The sequence below is a fragment of the Hippoglossus stenolepis genome, chromosome 17 (genome assembly GCF_022539355.2).
Source record: "Hippoglossus stenolepis isolate QCI-W04-F060 chromosome 17, HSTE1.2, whole genome shotgun sequence".
NCBI classification, from domain to species: domain Eukaryota; kingdom Metazoa; phylum Chordata; class Actinopteri; order Pleuronectiformes; family Pleuronectidae; genus Hippoglossus; species Hippoglossus stenolepis.
This window is the reverse complement of record NC_061499.1, coordinates 8,025,781-8,051,381: the sequence shown is the minus strand read 5'-3', so window position 1 is coordinate 8,051,381 and position 25,601 is coordinate 8,025,781. Positions and strand designations below refer to the sequence as shown.

General features: G+C 41.7%; 1 protein-coding gene across 22 annotated transcripts in view; it reads right to left on the bottom strand.

Moving 5' to 3' along the window:
• Window positions 1-25,601, bottom strand: part of ptk2aa (protein tyrosine kinase 2aa) — a 58,985-nt gene that overhangs the window by 22,157 nt on the left and 11,227 nt on the right. For 15 of the 22 annotated variants that reach the window (XM_035182060.2, XM_035182063.2, XM_035182064.2 and 12 more), the window contains exons 2-13: window positions 23,018-23,149; window positions 18,682-18,708; window positions 12,254-12,498; window positions 10,729-10,892; window positions 9,498-9,585; window positions 8,995-9,074; window positions 8,544-8,606; window positions 6,498-6,552; window positions 1,081-1,221; window positions 770-847; window positions 465-572; window positions 16-133 (exon numbers count right to left, since the gene is read on the bottom strand). In XM_035182060.2, the coding sequence (XP_035037951.2) occupies window positions 16-133; window positions 465-572; window positions 770-847; window positions 1,081-1,221; window positions 6,498-6,552; window positions 8,544-8,606; window positions 8,995-9,074; window positions 9,498-9,585; window positions 10,729-10,892; window positions 12,254-12,498; window positions 18,682-18,708; window positions 23,018-23,149 (1,299 nt within the window). Of the gene's footprint in view, window positions 1-15; window positions 134-464; window positions 573-769; window positions 848-1,080; window positions 1,222-6,497; window positions 6,553-8,543; window positions 8,607-8,994; window positions 9,075-9,497; window positions 9,586-10,728; window positions 10,893-12,253; window positions 12,499-14,067; window positions 14,892-18,681; window positions 18,709-23,017; window positions 23,150-25,601 lie in introns of those variants that run through there. The other 7 variants (XM_035182075.2, XM_035182071.2, XM_035182065.2 and 4 more) reach the window with 5 other exon arrangements.

The following is a 25,601-nucleotide window of genomic DNA, read 5'->3' as shown; positions in this document are numbered from 1 at the left end:
AATATCGTTTCGTACCTTTCTGATAACGGACAATGAAGGAATGAGTGTCCATGGAGACGAGTCGACAGTAGCCATCAATCAAGTCAGCCAAGTTCTCTGCCATGGTGAGTGATGCTGTTGTAACTGTGAGAGGCTGAATGCAATGCACACACACACACACACACACACACACACACACACACAGATGTGGCCTGTTACAAAGAGCCATTATCTCAGAGGACACACACATACTCTTCCATGTCAGAGCACACTGGGGGTTTCCAGCTGCTCCTCGTTTCAGAGGAAAATTTCTCTCTCTCTCTCAGTGGGTGTGTAAATAAATCCAATACTTAAAAATGTAAGTGAAACTGAATTCTTATATTCCTACAGCTGTGGGTGTTAAGAAACTCTTCCTCAGGTTTCTGACTTTATTGAATAAATGACATGAGAAACTGACAGCGAGCAAACAGAGAGACTGGCCGTACCTCAGCCGCTCCAGCTACATTCAGCTGTAACATGCCTTTCCTGTCCTTCTCCTCCATAGACGAGTACTGGATGGACTGGACCTGGTTAAAGTTTGCTAGATGGGTGGGCTGGGGACAAAAAGAGAAACACAGTCAGAGAATAAATTAAATAAAAGTTAATGTCGAAAGGTAATCCTGTTAATTCATAATCTATAAATGGCTGTTTTAATCTCGGGAGTAAAGCCTGAACTTTCCCTTTATGTTACTTTGCTTAAATAATATTTGGATACAGAACTTTATCAGTCGTGATCCCAGAAGAAACTCACCGTGGATCCCTTGTCTGTGAGGTAGCTGATCCCTTCCTCTGGCCCGATGGCTAACTCCACCTGAATCACCCAGCTCGACTGTTAAGAGTGAAAAAGAGTTGAAAAGAAAGAATAAGGAGGGGAGAAGACATGGAAATACATAAGAAAATCTCATTTGTTTACTCACTCATAGCTTATAAGACACGCCTCTCACATCTGTCATACATGCAACACCCAATGCTACCAACAGGGGTCAACCTTGCACAACTAACCCGAGCTGTCACACTACACGAGGACACAGTAGAGTGAAGGCAAGAATGGGAGAAACCTACACCAAGGGCACATTTGAAGCACTCTTTGTCGTAGCGGTAGACCGGCGCAAGAATCTCCAAAAACTTGAGGATGCACTGTTCGTCGTTGAGATTGGCCACCTGCTTGAAGGTCTGCTGGATCAACTTACGCAGAGTTTTAGCCTGAGGAGACACAGAGGAGATGAATGAAATTAAGGTCAAACAGTCATCGTAGCCAACGTTTCAACTGGGAGAGGAAAGTTCATGACATTTGTGGGTGTTTTTCTGTGTGGGTGGAGTGACAGTGGCTCTAGGAGAGGAAGGCATTGATTGACTATTAGGCCACTATGCTGCCGATCAAAGTGACCTCAGCACTTCAGTGGAGGGGCACTCACAGTTCAGATCAATACCTTCACAGAGACACATTGGTGCCGTTAGTTACCACTCAATTTAACAGAGTCCGTCTGTTTATTTCTATAGTAACGTAGAGCTCGCTATGCAACTCACAAAGTGCTCTCTAACACAGAGTGACAGGTACAGTCACACGCTCACAGCTGATTTATTCAGGTTATGTCACTACAGAGGAGACAGATGGGAAATACAAATCACTCTAGGAACATTAAACCGCCATTTACACACCTCTACACTTCACCACTTCAGACATAAAGATACAGTTCACACACACACACACACACACACACACAATATCCGATGTATGTCTAGAGCGCCATTGCTTATATGTGGATTTACTAAAGACCTTTTTGACCCTTTCCACTTCTCATCTCAGCCCTTCACATAAATCTACGTACAGATTCCCTGACCAATGCACGTTAAAAAGTTTATAGGTGACGAATGATCCAAAACCCACATTCACACTCAATACATAAGCTGCTTTCGGACATGAACTGAACTTCGGACATTTTTATGGAGGGGCTTTGCGCAGGAACTAAAATATGGAAACATTTCCAGAACCTTTCCTGCGAGCTCCTTGGTAAAATGTCTGGAAAATGTCCGAGTGAGCCCATGTGAGAAAACAGCAGGAAAATGTACGGGAAAAAAAGGAAGCGAACGGGCGAGTTGATGACGTTTCTAACATGATTGATGTGCTGTCAACAAAAGCACGTGACTTCTGCAGCGGACTTTATACGTCTTGTCCTGTCTCCTGTACCTCTCTGAATGTTCTGGACATCTTCCTCTCGTTGTGAAGGCATATGCAAAAGGCAAAGTTAGGAAAATGTCTGGTCCCAATTTTCCCAATTTCTCAATTTTGTTCATGTTTGAAAACAGCTGTAAAGTGAGAAGACACATTCACACAAGCGCACAGGCTGTACGGACGAAGCAAATCTATAAATAACTCTCCATATATAGATTAAGATAAGGATTAGAGGGGATTTAGTGCAGTACAGACCAGGCTTAAAAAAACGTGCAGATTTACAGTAGACTGGGGCATCAAATTAAGGTCATTCAGCACAAAATAAATCAGCACTTTCAAAGCTAAGATTATTACAAAGAATTTACCAGTTGTATTGAATTATTGACAAAAAATGTGTAGCAAAAAGTCAATTGGTTGATTTGGTGTGAGTCTAATGAGGCTTAAAATCATATTATCACAGAATGTTCAATCTATGTAACAATGTGTGTATTTTTGGAGGCTGAATCAATCCTATAATAATGGCAAAGTCTCATTTTCTTTTCTAATATCTATTGTTTTCAGCCACTATGTATTTATATAGCTTTTTTTAATTTGTAAATACAGTGAAAGCCTTAATATCTATACTTTATTTCAGAATTACATTATCAGCTGTCGACTTACTAAGCCAGAAGGCTCTAAAAACTTAACACAATACACACACAGCAATGTCCCTGTGTGTTCAGGTCTGTGTGCCATCTCAACACATTTCATAATACACATGATAACAGAGCTCGTGCTCTTGATAGGATCACGGTTTTAATTCCTAGAATTCCACACACACACACACACACACACACACACACACACACACACACACACACACACACACACACACACACACACACACACACACACACACACACACACACACACACACACACACACACACACACAAATATTGTCAGTCCCAAGTGTCCACCCTTCCTGAGAGGAAGTGCATCAAGTGGCTATCACCTCACAGGCTGACCACTCAGTAGTCACAGCACTTACACAGTATGTTTTTTTAATTTTGGTGAAATCCACTAGTGTGTTTATGGCTGAAGAACTGTCGGTCTGCGTGTGTGTGTGTGTGTGTGTGGGTGGGTGGGTGTGTGTGTTTGTGTGTGTGTGTTACGTGTCTGTTTCCTTTCCAGCTGTGATTTGTACCAGTAGTGCCTGGAAGCAATTTGGACTTTTGGTCGTCACCAAGTTGTTTTTTGCTTTTACTGCAGAATCGAGTGATAATACACATCAGACAGCGTGAGCCTCGGTTGCACTGTGGCACTTCTGGTTTAGTTTCTGAAACATACCCATTAGTGAAAGCCTCAATTATTATTCTTTTCCTTTATTTTTACTACGAGTCATAAATCCCAATGATGGTCAGTCGGATAACTGGCATCTACTAAGGTAGTGGTTCCCAAATGGGGGTTCGCGGACCCTCAGGGTTCTATGGCACATTTTCAGGGACGACATGAAAAGTTTCCAGATGAATCCATAAAAGTTATCATGATATATGGATATTCTGTATTGATACATTTAATACAAGTCTTATATCATTCTAAGACATTTCTCTTGTGTTGCTCTTTCACAAAAGGGGGAATAATTTATATCTTGTACAGGATCCATGGCTGAAAAAGAACCAGTACTGCACACAACCTAATTCCAGTAAATTCAGATTAAATCTATTCACAGGTGTGAATACAGGCCTGTTGAATAGAGATATCTATAATGTGATCAGGAATAAATGTGCTTAAATGTCAAAATGTGTGATGTGAAAAAACCTCATTGTGCCAGTCTTTGCTTTCATTATGTGTGAAAGTTACTGGATGTGTTGCTGCTATGACAAGAGAAACAGAAAGCCTTATTCAATGAAAACATTTGCTGACCCTACTTTCACTTCTCCCTTGAAAGCAGCTGGTATTTGTCTTAATATGTCCTCGGAGTGTGCCCCATGTGTTCAGAACGTTCGCCTCTAACCTCTTCCAGTCCATAACACTCATCCTGAATAACCATTCAAATGTGGGCCTCACTTTAACTAAAACATTAAGACTATTAGCTGGGCTTACAGCAGCGGAAAAAATTGGTTTGTACACGTTGGAAGCCTCAGAACTCACTCTGCATAGGTTTATGGTCACACATACGTTAATGCAAAGCGAATATAGCGGGTTAGAGTTCACCAAAGTTGAACTCCACGCGAAGCCACGCTACGATTTGCCACGCCACAGGAGGAGGATGTTTATTGGCCTCCTCGCTCGCACAGATTGGAAGTGAATGGGAGGCGAAGGTTAAAAGATTTGCGTATGTGTGACCAGGCCCGAAGTGTGAAATGGGGAGAGATTAGGGAAGACATGCAGCAAAGCGCCGGGTCGGAACCGGACCTGTGGCTGCTGCAGGAGAGCTAAACCCCCCATACGCGGCTTCCAGCTTTACAATATATGTTAAGTTACATCTCTGACCAGTCAGTACAATATGCACAATTATGTACTTTAAGATCCTCGGGCTCTTCTGTCCATTCCAGCAGCCGAGCTGTTCCATTTTGAAACTGTTGATTTTAAATTTTGCCGCGATTGTAAAGCACTTTGTAATGTGTATTTTGAAAAGTGCTCTATAAATAAAGTTTCTTCTTAATATTGTTTTTACTATTTCTATATTTTGTACGTTTTGTGTACATTTATTTGTTTGTATTATTTTCTTATGAAAAAAGGAGAAACAGCTCAAGCTGGAGCCGGTGGGTCAAACTCCAATCCCCAAAGCAACCATAAGGTCAGTTTTACTAAACCTGGTGTCCAGCCTGTCAATATGAATGAACAGACTCTGACTCTTTATAACAGCTAACATCAGTCACTGTTTACTACCACAGCCATCTGCTCTGGTGTGTGTGTGTGTGTCAAGTGGAGTCCATTGAGGGGGAATAATCCCATTAAATGACTACCATTCTCTTTCACCAGAGTGACCGACTGAAACGTAAATGACAGCTGTGCTCTCTCTCTATCTCCACACACACACACACACACACACACGCAACAATTAATCAATGAACAAACTTTTTAAAGTAACTAATACCTCCACACATTCTCTTTACATACTTGTACCATGATAATTAAATGATCTATAATGAAATTAAAATAATATTTCAGTAGGGAACTCAAGTCACATGTTAGACTTCACGTATGTGTGTTTGGTGACGTCAGGGGAGAGTGTTTTCTCATTGCAAAGAAGGAAAAGCAGTACGTAGATGTGCAGCTGATGAGGGGGGAGTCGGCCGGGCTTGGAGGAGTGAGTGGGGGTGTAGTCCTGAGGAAGACACACATTGTCGCATCCCCCTCCCTCCTCATTGTTGTAAAGAGAAAGTGGGTTTAAACATGACCTGAGGGTCGCACAGTTTCGCTCCCTCTGCAGAGCATCTGTCTGCCCGCCTGCTGACATTAAGACCTTTTCGGGTCACCAGGCCTTTCTTTAACACACACACACACACACACACACACACACACACACACACACACACACACACACACACACACACACACACACACACACACACACACACACACACACACACACACACACACACACACACACACACCTTCAACGCGTGCCGTAAATGTATCACTGACAGACACTGTTTATTATGCAAGAACACACAGCCATCACATACAAACACGCTCAACCAAAATCAAAACTGGTTCACTTAATTTAACATGACTGTTCATCAACGTGAGTAAAACTATAAAGTGCAGGGAGCTTACAATTTGTGTGGTGATAAGAGCTGTATGTGTTTTATCAAGAAAATCACATGATCTCTGCAGCTGAGTTAATACATCACTTCCTGTCTCGGCCTGATGCACCCGGCGGCTCCACCTCTCGCCTGAATAATGCGGAGGATTTGTTGTGTCTGTGCAGAGAATCTGCTGCGGTGTGCAGTAGTCTGTAAAAGGCAGACTACTCTGTTGCCAAATCTCCGAATGTTACTCACAGGTCATGTCTGAAAATGGCTCATGACTACTTCAAACTTAGTCAGACCAGACTGTGTCTGTTGACACAGCAAATAACACATTCGAAAATAGCGTATCAGGGAAACCCTTAGTTATACCAGAGAGCTGCTGTCAAAACCACATGCTTTGGTTACTTGTGGTAACCGAGCGACTCCAGAGCGGTTACATGAAGCCCCATGGCAGCAGCTGCTGAGCGTGGAGCGAGCACTACCTACACATACTTCTTTCACAAATATTTCAAGTGGAGAAAGTGAATGAGTAAAAAATATCTCCTTAGAAAGTCTCATCATTCTCACCTTGACTGAATCCAACAGGTCTTTTGGGAAAAAACGCCTCAAACCAACATCTTTCCTGTAAAGAGAGAAGTAGAGATAAAGAATGTTTATTATACTGTAATTACACTGAGGAATGTTAATTGTCAGGCGCTGCCGTCTTTATCTGATCTTATTTTTTCCTCCGCTGAGAAATTACTAACAAGAGCTACAGACAGATATGAGGCAGACTGCGACTGAACACCAGCAGAAACACAAAGTTTTGTGACTAAGCGCTGACTTCAGAGCACTACTCATCTTTTCCTACGAGACGGGGCTGAGGAAAAACAGAAATAGAGCGATAGAGAGAGGCAGGGGAAGAGCACAAAGAGGGAGACCACAGAGACAAAGAGGGATGAAGGGAGCTAAAACAGGAAGCTGGCTAATGACCCAAACTACTCTGGAGAAAAGACCAGTAGAGATGGAGAAGCAGAGAAAGAGAGCGAGGCTGACGTCATCCTTTCTCCCCCTGCTCCTCCAACATAGGTCAAATATCAGTCTCAAACTATTATTACCATCACAGAGAAGGACTGCTGACAAAAACCGACTGATTAAACGATTTGCATTAGTTCATAACCCACAGGGATGTCTGCCAACTGCAGCCAGCTGATCACCAGCAGGAACATGTGTTTTGTTGCTGTGTAAGAGGAAACAACTAGTCAGCAGTTTGTATTTCTGAAGCAAAGAATGTGTCAAAGCAAAGAAAAACGATCTCTGACCTAATGTTTCACAAAATTAATAGATACTGGACGTAAAACACCTGCAAAAAGTATCTCTGTTTGGGTTTTGTGTGGACATACGTTCGACTCATGTAATTTAAAAAACTAGTCAGACTGTAAACAGAGTACAGCAAACAGAAGATGGACTCTATGTCCGGATATCAGCTGTTTACACCGGAAGCCCCAAAACATTGGCCGTTGCCTCCACTGGCTAGTTCATTATCACACGATACCAGATTGGCAAACATCCCACACATATGGAGAATAAAGTTTCTGATGATAACCAAATAATGACTTAATATTTCCTTCAAGGTTAAATTGTGAATCTGCCAAAGACATTTCTGTTTCCCTTTAAGTGGTACAGAATCATGAAGATCATTCCAGGAAATGATAAGGGAATTATGGACTTGGAAAAATGTTTACTGGTCTTTTGCTTTTGGAAGAAGAAACAGACAAAGGATGAAACAATTAAGCTAATAAATTAGTGAAATATCTGATTAAAGTTCTGATTGGAGCCAACAGTGTCAAATATATAGGAATTGTTTTTTTAATCCACTAATGCTCAACACATGCCCCGCAGCCGCTCACGGCCAACTGTCAACTTGGTTTACCAAAAACTCGACACGGCACATTTTCTCTCCCCTTTTCTCGTTGGTTTGTAACAGTCACGATACAACAGCTTTTTCCAATCAGCAGGAGATGCGGTGAGACAGAGACACAAAGCAGAGAGAAGAAGAACACGGGAGGAAAATCTGACGAAAATAGAGGATGAGAGCATCGAGAAGAGAGACGGATGGACGCAGGATGAAGAAGAGACACAAAGAGAACTCAATGGAAAGACAGTGTGCATTCTTCTTGGTTAATTGGAGAGCTCGTTAGGCGGATGGACAGAAAGAAAGACTTCAGTGGGAGAGGACAGCTCATTAGAATCAGACCAAATTAGAGATGAGCAGCGTTAGGGACGGAGTTTGTTAATGCTCTTCATCGACATGCATCTATCGGGGAGCTGTTAGTGGATCGACAGATGAGGCAAACACGAAAGAGTCAAAAATGAACGAGTGTTAAACACGAGCGGAAACATGAAGGAATAAGATATCACAAAAGTGAGAGGTTAAGTTAGTGTTGAAATGAAAAATGTGAAAACTTTCTAATGACAGTTTGACTAAAAGAAAACAGGACAGATTTCCACAGCAAAATTCTGCACCTAAAACTGAGATACTGTGTTATCGTCTGGCATTAACATGTCCCGAAGATGAGGAGCCACATTGGGTGTGGGCCCCTGTAACACTTAGATCATGCAGAAAATACTCACTCCAGTAGTTCATAGTTGGATTTCTTATCCAGGGCGTTTCCTCTCATCTCTTTGAAGAACCTCCTGGAAAAGAAAGCAGTGGGACACAGAGAGAAAGATCCAGGTCAGCTACGTTCACTGAATACACCTCCACGTTCAAGGGATATTAAAGATTTGTTGTTTCCAGTTGTAAAACATAGCTGTTGCTTTGGAAAATGATAAATAAACGTTGATTATCAGTGGAGCTGAAGGAAAAACACACAAAAACAACTCAGCTGGAGAAGGAAATTATTCAAATGGTCCTTTTAAATGCAAAAATGTACCAACTTATTGATGGTTTCAGTGTGACAAACAAATACCAGGTGGGATCAAACCTTTACAATTTTTAATTTAAATAGACATCAAAACATATACAAATAATAACATAAGTACTGAACTTGATTAACTGGTCACTGCTGTGAACGTGTCTTACCTGATTTCTAAACAGCCCAGTTTGAGAGCCACATCTTGTTCTACCTGATCCCCGATCTCTGTCATGTAGTCATTCTTCACCTGAAGGACACAATTACACAAAGTGTGTTTATTACAACGTTTATTTCTGGGAGCAACCTGATGGCCCAATGGTCAAGGCACGCACATGGGCATACAAGCCCCTGTGCAGAAGGGTTTCGGACCATTTACTTCATGTCACCCCTCTTCCCTTCCTGTGTTTACTGTATCTCTACCATCACTATCCAACATGCCAAAGAAATTACTAAAAACATTTATTTCCTCAAGAAACAAATGGCATCACATCTATTTCTCACACAAACACACACACACAGTCCTACTGACCGAGTTTACCCACAGGCTAACACACACACACACACACACTCTTCCTGCAGAACCATATGTCTCGGTGCTGCCTGCCGGCACAACATGAAATATGTTTGTGCGCCTGGGTGCCTCTGAGACTTTGTGTGTCTGTGTGGGTACCTGGTGGTAGAAGTAGTTGAGTGTAGGTTTGTCTTCTGTAAACTGCTGCACGAAGCCCTTCGGAAGATACCGGATCCTTAATTCATACCTACAGTGGAACAGAAGAAGGAGGGAGTGAATGTTATGTTGTGCAGAGTTGCACTGACGCCATTTTAAATCAACCAGTAGCAGAGACTTGAAGCGACAGTATTGTAAACGTTCGGGCAAAGTTTTTTATGTGTACCACTACTAAATTTTGTAGATGAGTTTAAAAATAATCCAGTTTAATTGATAATGAAAAAGCATAGTCAGCAGTCAGCTACTGCCAGGGAGGGAAATTAAGAAGCGAGACAGACAGAAGGAGGAGAGAAGAAAAACAATATGCAAGAATGCAAATGAGTAGACGGAGTGAAAGATGAGTAGAGCAGAGACAGAGAGATGTTGACTTGGTTTGACAAAGCAGGCATCTGGTTCTCTCTCCCCGTGCCAAAGGTCTCGAGCCTTACAATAGCATTAGCACCACGGCCGCCACAATAGGGGTAAAATATAGCAGAATATTAACATCCAAACTGCCGAACCCACACAGACACACTGCACCGCACACGAGCCCTCGCATCACTACACCACAGACGGGGTCGCACTATTTTACACGACTCTGTTTGATATAAATCACTAATGCTACTGTGTTGTACAAAGGAGCAGGCTGCACTTTGGAGGAAACAGTGTAACTGAATTCACAAGGCTAAATAGGTCATGTCTGACCAAGACAGGAGGCTGTTTGTAAAGTGTAACCTCACAGTTGGTCTCAAGAGAGAGATCGTTGAGGACAAACAACACCTGCATCAGGATTATAAGTAAACTTCAAAAACAGTTATTTTCTAAAATCTCAAGTAAAGCTCATCTAGGACACTAGATTATAACTTATTTAAAAGGTCAGGTTAGATAACTTCACTAATCTCCAAACGGCAAATAAAGTAGAGAGAAATCAGAGAGGTCACAGTGAACAACATACTGAAGACAAATAACTTATATTCCAACAGGACGTCCCTGGAGTTCAGGAGTCTGCCTGATCTCTTCAATGTAAATGCAATTGATCAATCAATAAATTAAATACCAATGGCAAGGGATGTACGTTAAAACAAATAAATCAAATATCTTAAAAAATATTTTTAGAAGACAACACTTATCATCATTGATTGAATAGTTATCATAATTATTTATTATCTTCCCGTTGCACAAACACTTCTCTTACCTCCACTCCTCGTTTGGTCGTTCGTATTTCTCTCTAACTTGGGAAACGCCCATATCGGGGTGGAGCCAGTGCACCTGGTCTCGGGATTGGCTGTTGCTGAGGTGCAGACCGAAGCAAGACGTCCAGCGCACTTTGTGGATGTCCAGAATTTTCTGGATGATTCCCTGGACACAGAGAGCGAAGAATTAAAAACACTTTCCCCTTTATCTGAAGTGGTGCTATCCTGGTTGAAGTGTCCCTGCACATGTTCAGTATATCAGTGTTAAAGCAGAGAAGCTCAGTGGACAAAAACATTGACCAAGAAGTCATTGTGCCAATTGTGCTAAAGTATATGTCTGGCATTTTGTATCAGGTCAACGAGGGCATCAGTCTATCCATGTGTGTATTTGTCTGTGTGTGTGTTGCTGATTTCATTTCATTAAACATGACGTTCCCACCCAAACAAGTCATCATACACACACACCCCATAATGCTCACAGAACCATGTGCGTTGTCTTGTAAAACGCTAGGGGGTCTGACCTAGATACTGAAGGAAGGAGGGATGGGAGAGGAGAGGAGAGGAGGATGAAAAAAGGAAGAAGAGAGGAGAGAAGAGAAGAGAGAAGAGGAGAGAAGAAGAGAGGAGAGAAGAGGAGAGAAGAGGAGAGAAGAAGAGAGGAGGATGAAAAAAGTTTGAGTAGCACTAAGTAGTTTCAGCCTCATGGGAGTGGATCTAAAAGCACTGAAATGTAAACATACACTGGTACACACACACACACACACACACAAACACACACAAAGACGGTGTCCTGAGGTTACATGCATTCACACGCAAATTTGTCTCATTGTTCTTTATCAAAGCGGACAGTTGGGACCTTGAGCCAAGGACAAAAAAAACAAAGATCCACCTTTAAAACCACCGCCAGAGGAAACATACTGTAGGTGAAGACAGCCTCATGAACATTTCTGCCCCATGCAATGAAATCCAATGCAATTGCCGTGCACAAAATATTGCCGGCGTGAAGGTTGCAATGGTCACTTATAGTCGAGTAAGCCTCACAATATTCTGTGTTTGAATTGTGTCTGAAAATATCAACAATATCAAACACGTACAGATTATATAGAGCTAAACAGTAAATACAAGCATACATCATTTCTAAAGTTTAAAATAAAAATAATTGTGGTGCTATAGTGTGATTGACTTAAAAACGATCCACTAATAGAGTTTAAAAATAAAAACTGTGCCACAGACTTCAAGTTCTGTCCAAAAACTACTGAAAACTCATCAATGAACTACATAGTTGCAGTGAAGGACTGTAATTTATTTTACGTTGATCCCACACACACACACACACAGTCCTGCTGCTCTATACTCACTTAAACACCAAACGTGGCTGAAAATAATCTAAAACCCTTCAGATTGAATTTTTAATTCCACAGTTTGGCACCAAAACTGTTTTGGATTAAACTTAACTACTAAGCGTTTAACTATAAAGTGTCTCTGATATTTTGCACATACAGTAAGTAAGTGTTCATCTCTTCTTACCCTGACATCAGTTGCGTCTCCATATCTGATATTGGACGACCAGTGGCTGTTCTCAGTGTTGGTCTCAAAGTGGTGGAAGACTTTGAGAACCCTGTCCACGGAGCCGGCAATGGTTCGGTCTGACCCCCCCGCGCTCAGCCGCGACTTGGCACCTCCGAGGAGGGCGTGATTCAGGTTGGGGTCCAGGTAGGCCGTCGCCATGGTTTTCCTCGCCGACACAGCAGCTGCTAGGTGTCTGTCATATTCTGAGGAGAGAAGGCAGTTAGAAAGATGAGGAAGAATGAACAGATGAATGAGAGGAAAGTGAAGGAGATTCTTCAACTTTGAAACAATGACACCTTTCCTCAATTAACCAATCAATCAACCATTTAGGGCAGTGATTTCTGGGAGATACCAAACGGATGTTAGGTGGATCTTTAATATAATAACTATGAGAATAATCATAAATTTCATGTTCATGTGTCAGTTGTAACCCCAGAAGACAAAGTGCTACACTGATAAAGTCGTGACATCTAGTTAGCATGAAAGCAGAGGAAGGCTACACATTAAAGACTGCAAGAAAAATAGAGCCACGTTTTACACAGAGGAGCCAATTATATAGCAAAAAGTCCTGGTTCAGTAAGTTGCAGATTTAAGTCATTCCTTGTTTACTGTTGGCTCTATAGCTTTGAACCTTGAATATATTTGGATAATGGGTCAAATCCATTGTTAGTGAGTGACGAGTATATATCAAAAATAAAAAATAAAGACTATGGCCAGGATAGTGCATTTCAGGGGTCAAACAGATTTAAGCTGGGGCCAGTTCCCCCCCTTGCCCCGGCCCTGGATCATGCCCTGATCACAATTTCTAAGACTCTCAGATGAGATTCGATCAATGAACTTACAAAACTGTTTGTTCTCTGCCGCTCAACTAATTGCTGCGGCTCTAGCTCATTCAGTTACATAACTCCTCCTCTCTCTGCTGTCGGCTACAGATTGATGCTGTTGTATTGCTGTGGACTTGAATCCTGCTCCTCTCTTACTGCAAAGAAACTGTAAGTTCCTGATGTGATATACTTTGGCAAGATGAACCCACAGGAACAAATGAGAGAGCAGAGGGAGAAATAAAAACAACAAGAGCTGCAGTCCAGGTCAAGGCTCAGTGTTTGAGCGCTCGTATCTGAAGACAATGCACCTCAGGCTGACGTTTTTCCGGAATTAGAAGTCCTGACATTGACACACTTCCTGGAAATTCATGTTAACTTCATGTGGGAACGGCAGACCCAAGTACACACGTATTTTTATGTGCATGTGAGCTGCTGTATTCACGTAGAGAAAGATACTGAGATCTCTTTTCACTCTGCAATTTTCTGCTTCGCTATCTTCCTGTGCTTCTCCTCTCTCCTCCATTACAGGAAAATTGATATGTTCCAGCAGGTAATTACACCTGAGAGAGAGAGAAGGAGACACACAGACACACACTCGCCTCAGAGGAGAGATTTTAAAGTTGCTGATGGATATATCGCACCATAAAAATGTGCTTCCATCTTACTTTGCCAATTCCAATTAGTAATGACTTTCATTGACAAATCACTTTGCTCCCAGCTCACTCACTCACTCACACACACACACACATTTGCTGGGTAATGGCAGTGTTGGCAGTACACCAACTCAGTTCCCATGGAGTCAGATGTCACTCTTGTGTTTCCGTGTGTGTGTGTGTGTGTGTGTGTGTGTGTGTGTGTGTGTGTGTGTGTGTGTGTGTGTGTGTGTGTGTGTGTGTGTGTGTGTGTGTGTGTGTGTGTGTGCTGTGTGTGATTTTTATTCATTCATACCTCTGTCCCAACACATGGGGAAGGGGCTACAGCCACTGGTCGCCATGGAAACACATGTCTGTCCCTCCCTGTGTCTGTCTGTGGCGAGGACAGATAGACAGCTCGCGGCTTCGCAACCTCGCATCACACACACACAGCAAAGCGAACTTCTCTTGTGCAGGAGTTACATAAATAAACACACTGAGCTGCTGACACAACTGTGAGAAAGCTTTCACATAACCCAAACACTAACACACCACACACCACACACACACACACACTCCGTCTCCAAGGCAGAAATCTCTGTCTCCAACTTTTGTCAACAGCCTCTTCAGCCAACAGTTTCTTCCAGGGCAGAAATCAAAAAGGGCAATGTTCTGCTCTGTTGACACGTTGTAAAGAGTGTGAAGATGCTACAGAAAACAAATGAGGGAAAAAGTAAAAGATTCCCATCCTTCAAAGAGTTTCATCTCTGTTAAGTTTTGCCTCCTTAATCTTCTCTCGTTATCCACGGTGGCACAATATGAGAAAATCCACCCAGAGATGTAAAGTTTCTCATGCAGAAACTTCTCCGCTCCTCCGATTCTGTCCACTTCTGAATTACTCCTCAGTGGCCCCTCTCTGATGACAACACTCTGTTTGTTTTTTGCCCGATTTCTGCCCCCATGCCTGTGCTCCGTAGTTACACAGTTGCCTTGGAAGCGTGAAGCGACTCTCGCTTTGGAAAGGGTTCGGGATCCTGTGATTTGTAAGAAGACGGCTTCTCCGGCAAAAGTTCAAATCCAACTTTCTTACAGAGTTTTTTCCAAATGGATTGTCACTCAGTCAGCGGTCACAGAGAAAGAGGAGCAATTACTGTGCTCAGTGAGAAACAAAAAAGAAAGTTGTCGTCTTCTCTTAGGAGACAGAAAGTGAGAGAAAAGAGGGAACCAGAAAAACAAAAGGAAACAGAGACAGCGGAGCAGGGAGAGAAAGAGAGCGGGAGAGAAATGCAGCAATTGTTTCAAGTTGAATGAGAGGAAAAGGAGGACAGAGCAGAACAAGTGACAGAAAGTTGAGTGGGGGAACAAGAGAGCTGGACAGAGGACTCCTGGAAGAGCAGGAGGAGCTAGAAGCTATTAATATGCTAATCAGGGCTCTTCCATTCATTAGAAACCCCACCCACCTCTGTTACTGCAGGAGGAGGCTGTGTTCTGTATGTAAACTCACAGCTGCAAGAAAAACACAAACCACGAGCTCCCAATCAATCATTCTCCATATTGTACATCAGGTCATACTCTTCTTTCCTTTCCTTTCTGTTTCTAGAGCGCTCAAGGTGCTTTCTGGGAGCTTGTCTCCGGGGCAACGTACCTACAAGTGAGTGGCGCCTATCGTTGTGCCGGTTACGCCTGACCAGATGCCAGCCGCCGTTAATCAAACGGACGTTTATACGGCTGAACACATCCTCGACTGAAGAGCTGACTGAACAGACATAAGTCTATTACTCAACACTCTTTACTCTCTGGGCCGTCTAAGGCCAACAATTCATATTTGCAACCTCTGTTACACATGATATATAATGTACCTCCGTCCATCCTGGGACACGTGTCCCTCAATTGTGACTCTCTGGTTTTGTTTCCTGTTAAAAGGGAGTTTTTTTGGTAGATTTTTTCTCTCCAGTTGAGGGTTAAGGAAAGAGGATGTTGCCCATTGTAGAGATTGTTCTGATTTGTATGTTTGGGCTATACAAATAAAATTTGATTTGATTTTAATCTATTTCAGAAAAACATCTGTCAATCTGACAGACCAACGACATTCCCGAGTGACCACTATAAACCAATTGGCAATCCAGCATGACCATTTTTTGTGGGCTGCGGTTTTGAAGCCATGATGAATTTGGCATTTTGTTCAGTGCCATTTTGGTTTCTTCAAACCAGCAGGAACCATGTTTGGGTTAGACTCTCTGACTGAGAGCTTGAGGACACTGTCCGCCCACCTACACCTGTGACCTGCACCCATTGGTTGGTACTAGCTGTCAATCAATCACATGGTATTCATGCTCTGATGCATAATGTGCTTTATCGCCTTTTTGACGATAAATGGAAGCATAAAATCACACATGCCCTGCAAATAGAGAGAAAGATGGGCGTTCTCTGGTTTAACGTTTGAAAATGTGGACCTGTTGTTTTTGGAGCACTGGCCAGGTAGAGCTGCCCCAGTCGCTCAGCTGTCACCACAACTAGAATCTAATTATACGGGAAACACTGAAAAATATTTAAAAAAATCCCAGAACACATGTTAAAGTGACAGAAACTTGAAATCCTGATGTTTCATCGTGTCCCAGATAAGCGTGCGGACTACAATGTTTTGTGTGCGCTGCCTGAGAGTGTGTTTGTGTGTGCACGTGGTTTGTGCTCCATCTCAGGCACTGGCCATTGTTAAGAAAATCTTGTGAGAGCAGGGGGTTTTGGTGGAGGGTGTGCGTGCGTGTGTGTGTGTGTGTGTGTGTGTGTGTGTACTATTGAAAGCCTTTTGTCAGGAGGCCGGATGTTGCCATGACTAGGAAGCGCTCTTTTGGGCTCGAGCCAAAGTCTCTTTATCTATTTCTATCTCTCGCTTGTGTTTACGAACATCATTATATTATCAGGGGAGGAAAACACTCACATTCTGCTCAATGTACATAAAATCTGGAAGGTTCAGGAAACCCTCTGAACTGTAACAGCCACTTTGATGTTTTATCAGTGAACCATCAGTGTATTCACATTAATGCTGTGAAATGTAAATCCAAAGGCTCTTTGAACTAAAGGCATATTTTACCATATAAATACAGTATTTTCCCAACATTTCTCAATTCTGTTTAAACTAAATGTTAAAATATACATTTTTTTGTACTTGCAAATCGAAGATAAAGCAAAGAACTACTGACCTTTTGAGTCAGCGCCCCAAGACTACTGGAAGTCTAATTTACAGTTCCCTTATCAATTTGTAATATTGAAATGAGGTTCCATTGATCTTAAAAAACAACCACTGTGTGTCAAAAATAAATTAAGTACTGTGCCACATCACAATGATTAAATCAGCACACATGGATGTAGCAGTGATGAAACGTTCTTGTGCTGCAATCTTCTCAACATAGGAGAAATACGAAACCGGTTTATGCAGGGATTTTAAACATGAGTAAACCTGCTAAATAAAAAGTCGGGGAGTCCACTAGAGGAGTTTGCGTTTCAGTCCCCCCCCCGATGCGTCATATTTGACGTCATGGAAGCACAGACAACTGCGGCGCACTCTCACCTCGCTGTCTTACCAAATTAGCACATTCACCCTGGTGTCATGTTTCCTTCACGGCCGATCGGAGCCGGAGCCGATTAAATAGAATCAACTGACACGGGAGTGAATGCGTTTGTATCCATTCCCATTGCAGACGAGCCAGATGTTAGCAAGTGTTAGTGGGGGTTTTGACCCAAGGGAGAGCAGCTATAATTTACATTCTTCCTGTGTCTGTGTCAATTAATTGCTGGTATTTACAGTTTGACACGATCTCATATTTGCAAGCTTTACAGTAGGATAAGCACTAATTAGAGTGCAAGTATTAACCCTGGTCTCGCTCATCAACTAAATAAATACAGTGGATAGATACAAGATTTTAACTTCAGAATTAAAACTTAATTACAGGAAAACGGTCCTTTAAATAAGCTAAAAAACACATGTACACACTCTGGTGTCAAACATCCTGCCTCCATTGTTTTTGTCTCGCTTCCTTGCAGCTGGCAACAGGTTTGTGAAACGCATTTACAGATGATGATGCAGTAAAGTGACAAAGCAGGAAAACAGAAGAAGAAGTGTTATTTGGAAATGCCGAACTCTATTGTGTTTTGGGTGAAAAAGATCAACAGGAATTGCTCTTGATAGTTACAATATGTTGGTCACTGGCAACTTCATTAGTTAAACATAAGTGGCCAGCAGGGCGAGCTTTCTGGGCATGAAGCCACGAGACATGAATATGCTCCCCGGCTTAACTCGTCTCAGTAGCACAAAGGAAAACTAATTTTCACCCTCATGTTATAAAAGCTATTCTAAACTATTCTGTTTGCACTAATGAGAACAAACCCACACAGATAAAATGTCTCACAGTCAATTTTCTCCTGCTCAATTATCTTACTTATATCACACACACACACAAATATGACTCACTTAAATACAGATCTTTAGAAAGTCTTTACTAGCATTAGACTTCTTACACACTGCTACTTTAAGAAAGGCGTTTAACCCCCCCCACCTGCTCTGCCTGATGGCCAACAGCTCAGACTGTCGTTGTTTAACATTTAATCATGGCCTGAATAAAAGTTTAATTCTAATTCTGTCCTCCATATGGCTGAGGTAGCAGCTTGTGAGAGTGTGTGTAAGAGGAACCTGACACACATAAAAGGCTGGTCATGCAATGACACAGGGAATTTTAGGCCACACTAATGTGAAGCAAAAAAGCTAATGTGACATTTGGTAAAACTGAATTTGTTTTTAAAATATCAAAGAGGTATATTTGTATGGTCAGACAGCCAATGATGACATTTGTTCCTATTGTTCTCATAGGTACAAATTGTGAATGGATGATTGAATGAAGCGGCTATAGCAGGTGTTTGAGGGGCAGTTACTCACCTGTGTAGTAGGCAAGCCTGGAAATATCTGAAACACAAACATAGAAAAACATGAGGGTTAGCTGGTTTGTTTAATTATGGAGGTGCTGCATAAGGAAATCAAAAATGTCAAAAATGTGTCAGGTCCCACAGCAGGTGTTCACGCTTCAGCAGCTGAATGTGAACTGCAGAAAGGATGCCAGTGCCAGCAGCTCTGTGATACTTACCAAATTAAAAATCAATATCCTGTTGAAATGTAAACAGGATATTGATGTTTTTTTTCCTAAAAATCAATACCTGCATTGTTACATAAATGACCCACACCCCCGATGGCTGAATGTCCGCCTCGGTCTAAAGAGCTAATTGGGACATGGTTTATTGTTCAGGGATTTAGGCGTCGCTGCTTTGTGATGTGGATGTTACACTGACCTGCATTTGTCTGGTGGAAAACTACAACATGACACGTGGTGGTAGTATTTTTTTGTTTTTATAGTTTTATTGATATTTCGATGGAATAGAAAAATAACAAATACAATACAATACAATATCCCACAAACCTTACATACTTTGCACATGACGTACACAGCACGACAAGCAAAAGGAGGCATAACACATTTGACAGGAAAGAGTGAGGGATGGGAGGGTAAGGTAGAGTTGTGAGGGGCTACTGATCTTGGGAATGTGCATCAAATTACAACAGTCTAGAAAGAGGTGCCAAGTTTGTTAAATGGGCCCTGAGCTGTGCATCTGATTTTATCAAGTTTGTGGGGCAGGAGACTTCCAGCTAAGAAGAAAAATCCTGCAGGTTATGTTAAAAATGTGGTTGTACTATTATAGGTTTATATTTAATTTACATTCTGTCAGGATATTAAGCACAAATTGTAGGAACATGCTTATCTGACTTCTGCGTGAATGTGCATGAGGACTGTAGCATGACTGCGAAACTCGAGTTTGTGAGGAGAAAACACGCTTGCATGCTAAAAACAGCACAAAATGCTTCATGGTTTCTAAGCTGAAAGCAAACCTGGCATGGTTATACTCATATCATTGAGTGGTGAGGTACACTACACTGTATATACACACTACCGCTCCCAAACTCTCACAGGAAGCACAAGAGGAGCCTTTTGGGAACCTGACACCCAGTTACAGCAGTGATAGGGGCTGTATGTAGGAGGAGGTCAGGAGGATAAGTGCCTAAGTGCTTTAGACACCCTGATGTACACACAAATACTGCGTAAAGACACACACATGCATGAACGTACACGTACACACAGGGGGTGAAATGACAGCCAGGGTCGTCAACAAAAATGATGTCATGTTAAGAGGAAAATCCTCAAAGAGAAAGGAAATGCCAGCAACGTGACTCATAGTGTGTGCGTGTGGGTGTGTGTGTGCACACAAACCCTGTGTAATATAGAAAAGGACCTTACTGCTGCCCAATGTGTGTATGTAGAATAGTGTGGGATTCATCTTCACAGGAAGAGAGCAACTGACAAACCTCATTATCATGAAAATGCTGTAAGAGTGTATCATTTGTTATCTGCAAATCTAACGTTATTATATCACATTTGTTTTCAGCATTTAAATTCAGGTTCATTTGTCTATTTGCTTAAGAACGGGGGGAAAAACCAGCACCAAGAAACGCTAAGGCTGCGAGCAAAAGACGTCACTCGATTTTAAAAACAATAACAGAAATATTGTATAGCACAAAAGTAAGTTGTGTAACCTCTGACCTTTGCAAAAATGCCACATCATGAACACAGTGAGGATGATTCATTGCTGCACTTTATCTTCCTTGGTTTGGAGAAGAAATTCACCATGGCATCATAATATGGACATTTTTGCCGCTTGTTATTTTGGTGATGTTTTCCTTTTCTATATTTTTATGGCATGGGGGGGGGTTCTCGTTGGCTTGATGTCCCACTAGGCCTGTACTATATCAGGGGAAACCCGCCCTTGTGTGAAGGTTCCCCTCACATTGCTCAGAACGCAACATCCACTCATTATGTCAAATGCAACGACGGGCTAAATAACGTATGACATGTAATGTAATAATAATGTGAGGCCTTGTCCTAAACCCCCATAAATCATTATACATCCCATATCAGTATTTTACATAAATCTGCAGCCACGTCTATTTTCAAATGTAATCAGATTTCCTCAATCTAAATGTATCGTACCTTTAATATGAAGCCAAATATACGCACTATAATAAATGATCCATTAGTAGCACAGTGCTTTAACCCACAATGGACAATGATCTGGATAATGATGAGACTTTAAGTGTCCATAATGACATCTAGATAGACCTGAAACCTACAGACACCATCTGTCTCATGGACACTCACTCAGTTAGTCTTTCCCCCGTCTCTCCGGTAAGAGTGCAGTTGTAGGTTAAGTGCTGTGTTGCCTGACATCTGCAGCCATGCTGGTTCCCGCTGCAAACTAGAATCCATAGTAGACTGGAGCCTCGCATATTTCTCATGTCTGAGAAACAAGATTAAACGGCACCTGAGGAGTTTCGGAGCGTCTTAATAAAAACTATTGAACAGATTCGCATCGTCTAACTCTGTTTTTCCTGTTTACCGTTTTGTTTTTGATGTCATGTAAATCACGAACAACTCTGGGCTGAAGAGTGTTGACTATAGCTCACTGTAAGTTTATTTTCTCCATGGAATATCCTGCAGGAGCACCAGCATGGTGCTAATTACATACCAGTCTGTTTAACAGCCTCCACTGCACATATATCAAAGAGGGACTTGGGTCTTTCTTACACACACACACACACACACACACTGGCAGACAGCCCAAAACACCTGCTCCTCAAGCTGTTCCCAAGAACAGAAACGAGTCGGGATGAGCAGAACAGATTCATTTCATAGACTTTTTATATAAATGCATTAGCCTGTGGTTATCACAAAAGATGCTGAAGATAAATTCGATGCAAGACGCCCTCGCTGTAACTCCAAATGTTTTCCGACAGAGAGTTTGTGACCCAAACAATCAATTGTGTGTGAGTGCAAGCTAAATAAATAGGAGAGGTCAGGAAGCACAAACACTGTCTCATGCCAAAACAGCTGCTCTGAGAATCATGGCTCTCAATGCAGAAAAAAGAAAGGTAAACAAATGTGGATGAGTGTCTTCACCACAGCTCTGAATGATTTAGATTCAGGAGGCCTTTACAGCCTCTATGAGTATATACTCAGAGTATGAACAGGAAGGAAGAGCAGAGGCTTCTGTAGAAGAGGTAAGCACGCCACGTGGAATTACAAGTTAGAAGTTTAGTGGTGGTGAAGCTGAAGGCGTGCGAAAGAGGAGTAGTTCGTTAAAAGTTTAACTTAGCTTTTTACTTGTGGTAACTGTATTTAGGCTTCAAGAATTGCAAGTGATGTTAAATTGTATAGATTATTAAATTGTAATGAACTTTTTTGTAACAGTGCTTTCTGCAATAATCCAGATGCCAATGAAAAAAATATTATTTAAATAAGTATTTTTCAGGCATCAGTAAAAAGTATGAGGGTACCCTTCACTGTTTCCGATGAAAGTCGACCATCTGTGGTGGTAGCGGTCGTGGTGCAGGGTTATATGACTGTGATTATAGTGAATGACAGGTACACATAGTTCAGGTGTTATGCCGAGGTCCGCCTGCCTGCTGAGGTCTGAATGCCAACTGCGGGGACACACAGCTAAGGTGGAAACTAACAATGTTATGCAAAGTTCAGTCTGTCTGCCAAGGACAGTAAAACTTTTTTGATGGTTCACAGGGTCCCTGACGCAGTGGGATATGTCCTGGTGCTGCTCTTTAAGGGAGCGCTACACAAAGATCGACAATGAAGCAACAGCACAAAACACTAAAGCTTCTTGAAATTTTCTGGAGAGGCTGCATGTGAGAATGCAAATGCCCGAGAGAGTTGCTCTGGACAGGTTCTGGAACTTTCCTGCCAGACCCCTAATAGAATATACAAGTGAACCCATGTGAGAATATAGCAGGAAAATATCCAGAAAATTCATTTGTTGTGTGCTTCACACAACATTATCAAAATACAGGAAATAAAAAATTAAAGAGCAAATTCCCAACATCAAAATGAAATCACGGTTATCAAAAATGTGTTTTAACATTCGAAATAGTGTTTTTTATATAATTTTTAGTGGCAGCTTCCATTGGATCCATATATATGTTAGAAACTGTGACGCTAGGTTCAATGGTGACAATCTAAAGTGGCTGAGGAGAAACTGAGGCAGATGTTCTTTTCCCATAAAAAATAAAATAAAAGCACGTCTCCTCTAAGAATCAACTGTTTCAACCTGAGGAGAGCAGCCAGCTGTTCTGCCTCATTGCTCAGTGTTTAATGGCCCACCTTCAAGCTGAGCTGGCACACACGCGCATGTGTGTGTGGGCGGGTGTGTGTCTGACCCTCTGGACAATGGGGTGTTACTGGAGCGTGCTGCCTTACGATGCAACAACGTCACGCCCGAGGCATCAATCACACCTGCCAGGCGCACACACACACAAACACACAGAAACAAACACACAAAATGTTATGTCCTTGAAATTGCACTTGTGAGGGTTTAAAGCTCAGTTTTGACTTTGTCTGAGATAACGTACTTTTACATAATGGTGGCACAAGTCAGTGTTTTTAGTGACTCGTGAGCTGTGTAGGTGATGTGTTCAAACAGAGGCACATGTGCATTTTCTCATCTCATTATTTCACATTCAGATACACATCAAGCAATTATTCAAAACCACTAACACATGATAAAAATGCTCTGCACGCACACACACACAGATGATGCATACTCCAGATAAGTCCTACACGCATACAACATAATAAGGTCACATAAACGCATGACTGCTCATACACATTTATCTGCAAAAGCACACACACTGTGACACACACACACATTCACTTGAGTGTGTGTGTAATTCAGGTGCAGCGATGAATCTAACTGGCTTACTGGAGCGAGCACGCATTTTAAGGTATCGCACCCAGTGCAGATACACCATGTATAATTCAACACAACAGATTGAGGACAAGTGAACGGGTGAGATAGCTTAAAATTATCTTTATAAATGATGCCACTCAATGTTTTTTAAATAGATCAGAACACGTCTGACATGACTTACATCTAACAAGAAATTTAAGTGAAGACCCAGCTGTGGGTCAAAGCATAAATTTACACATGAAAATCAAACTTAACATTTAATATTGAACGCTTCTTTGATTTTGCATCAGAGAAAAACACGGGGGAACTGGTTTTACAAGGCAAATAATGAATCCTTGACTCTAACTGGCCAATAAATGCAAATCCTGATAGACTGGGCTCTGGAAGAGTTTAGTTGAGTGGTACCAGAATATGCTAATGAATGCTAACATGTATATTTATCTATGCTAAATATGGAAAACAAATCGAAAGCTTTTCATCGTTAAGGGTATTCCTTATATTTAAGTGGAGTTCATCCTCATCTGGATTAACGGTCCTGGGATAAAGCATGTTTTATACCTCTTATACACCACAATGAGTAGGTATACATAGGTTTTCTGAAAGGAGGTAATCCCGCTAATAAAAGGTGACTCCTTTCCCATTGCCAGTAGAGGAGTTAGGAGCCCTCGTGGATATTTACACGGCAAAACCCGGAAGTATTGTTCACGTCATTACATTGTCCCAGAAAAAGTGTATAGCGTCATCATCTAGACTGCCAAAATAAAGATGAAGAAATTGGTACGTTCATCTGGGTGACATGTTTTCAACACTGTCGATCGGAGCGGGCCCTGACAAAAACCTGTGTCTACAGCAGTCATTTCATCCTGGAGTGAATGTCGATCGTATCCATTCCCATTGGAGAAAAAAGCCAGATGTGAGTGGGTGTAAGGGAGTTTGTTGACCAGTGAAAAAAGGGGCTTTAAACTATAACACCCCCTGAGCATCTTTTTTTTTTATAAAATAGATTTTACTTGAGCTTACCTTTTATAGATGCTCTTTTATGTGCCTCTGTATAACCTTCTGGCATTCACAAAATCAATATCACATCTAAAGAGTATGAGTAAAACTGCCTGGATGTAAGGCAGGTAAAGATGTAGGTGTGTGCATGTGAGTGTGTGTGTAGCTGCTAGCTTTGCTTCTAATTTAGCAAATCTCCATCAATTATGAACAAAGATCGAACTATTAAAAACACACTGAAATATAGATGATCTAACCCAGAAACAAAACGCCGCGGGAGGATTTTTACTTCATGCTTACAAACTACACATGCGTATGTACACGCATGAAACAATTGTACATGCAACACACAAAAGTACACACCAACGCCAACGCACAGAGCAACATCAGCCACACTGCACATGGGAGATGCACACTTCAAATGCAACTGACTAATTTGACACACACCGCCTCCCACACACACAAATACACATTTACAAGTAGCGCCATCATCACTGCACATGCACACTTGAAGTGCAAGCCTCCTACCCACACACACACACACACACACACACACACACACACACACACACACACACACACACACACACACACACACACACACACACACACACACACACACACACACACACACACACACACACACACACACACACACACACACCTCGTTCAGAGGTAATCAAAACTCAATGATGGAATGGGTTAAGTCTGCAAATCAATAACTTTCATTCATCGATTAATCTGCTGTTTATGTTCATGATTATTTGGGCAATAAAACGAAAGGAAAATTGAAAAAAAAGGCCTGTTACAAATCTGAAAACCCCAAAATCTTGTTTTGTAAAATGAACAGTCCAAAATTACAAATGTCTGATTTTCAATGTGAAAAAAACAACAACTTATTTCTCACATTTGAGAGGGTGAAACAAAAACAACTTGAGCATTTTTGCTTAACAAAATCATTGTTATGTTAAGTAATTTCTTCCTTAATTAACTAACCGATTA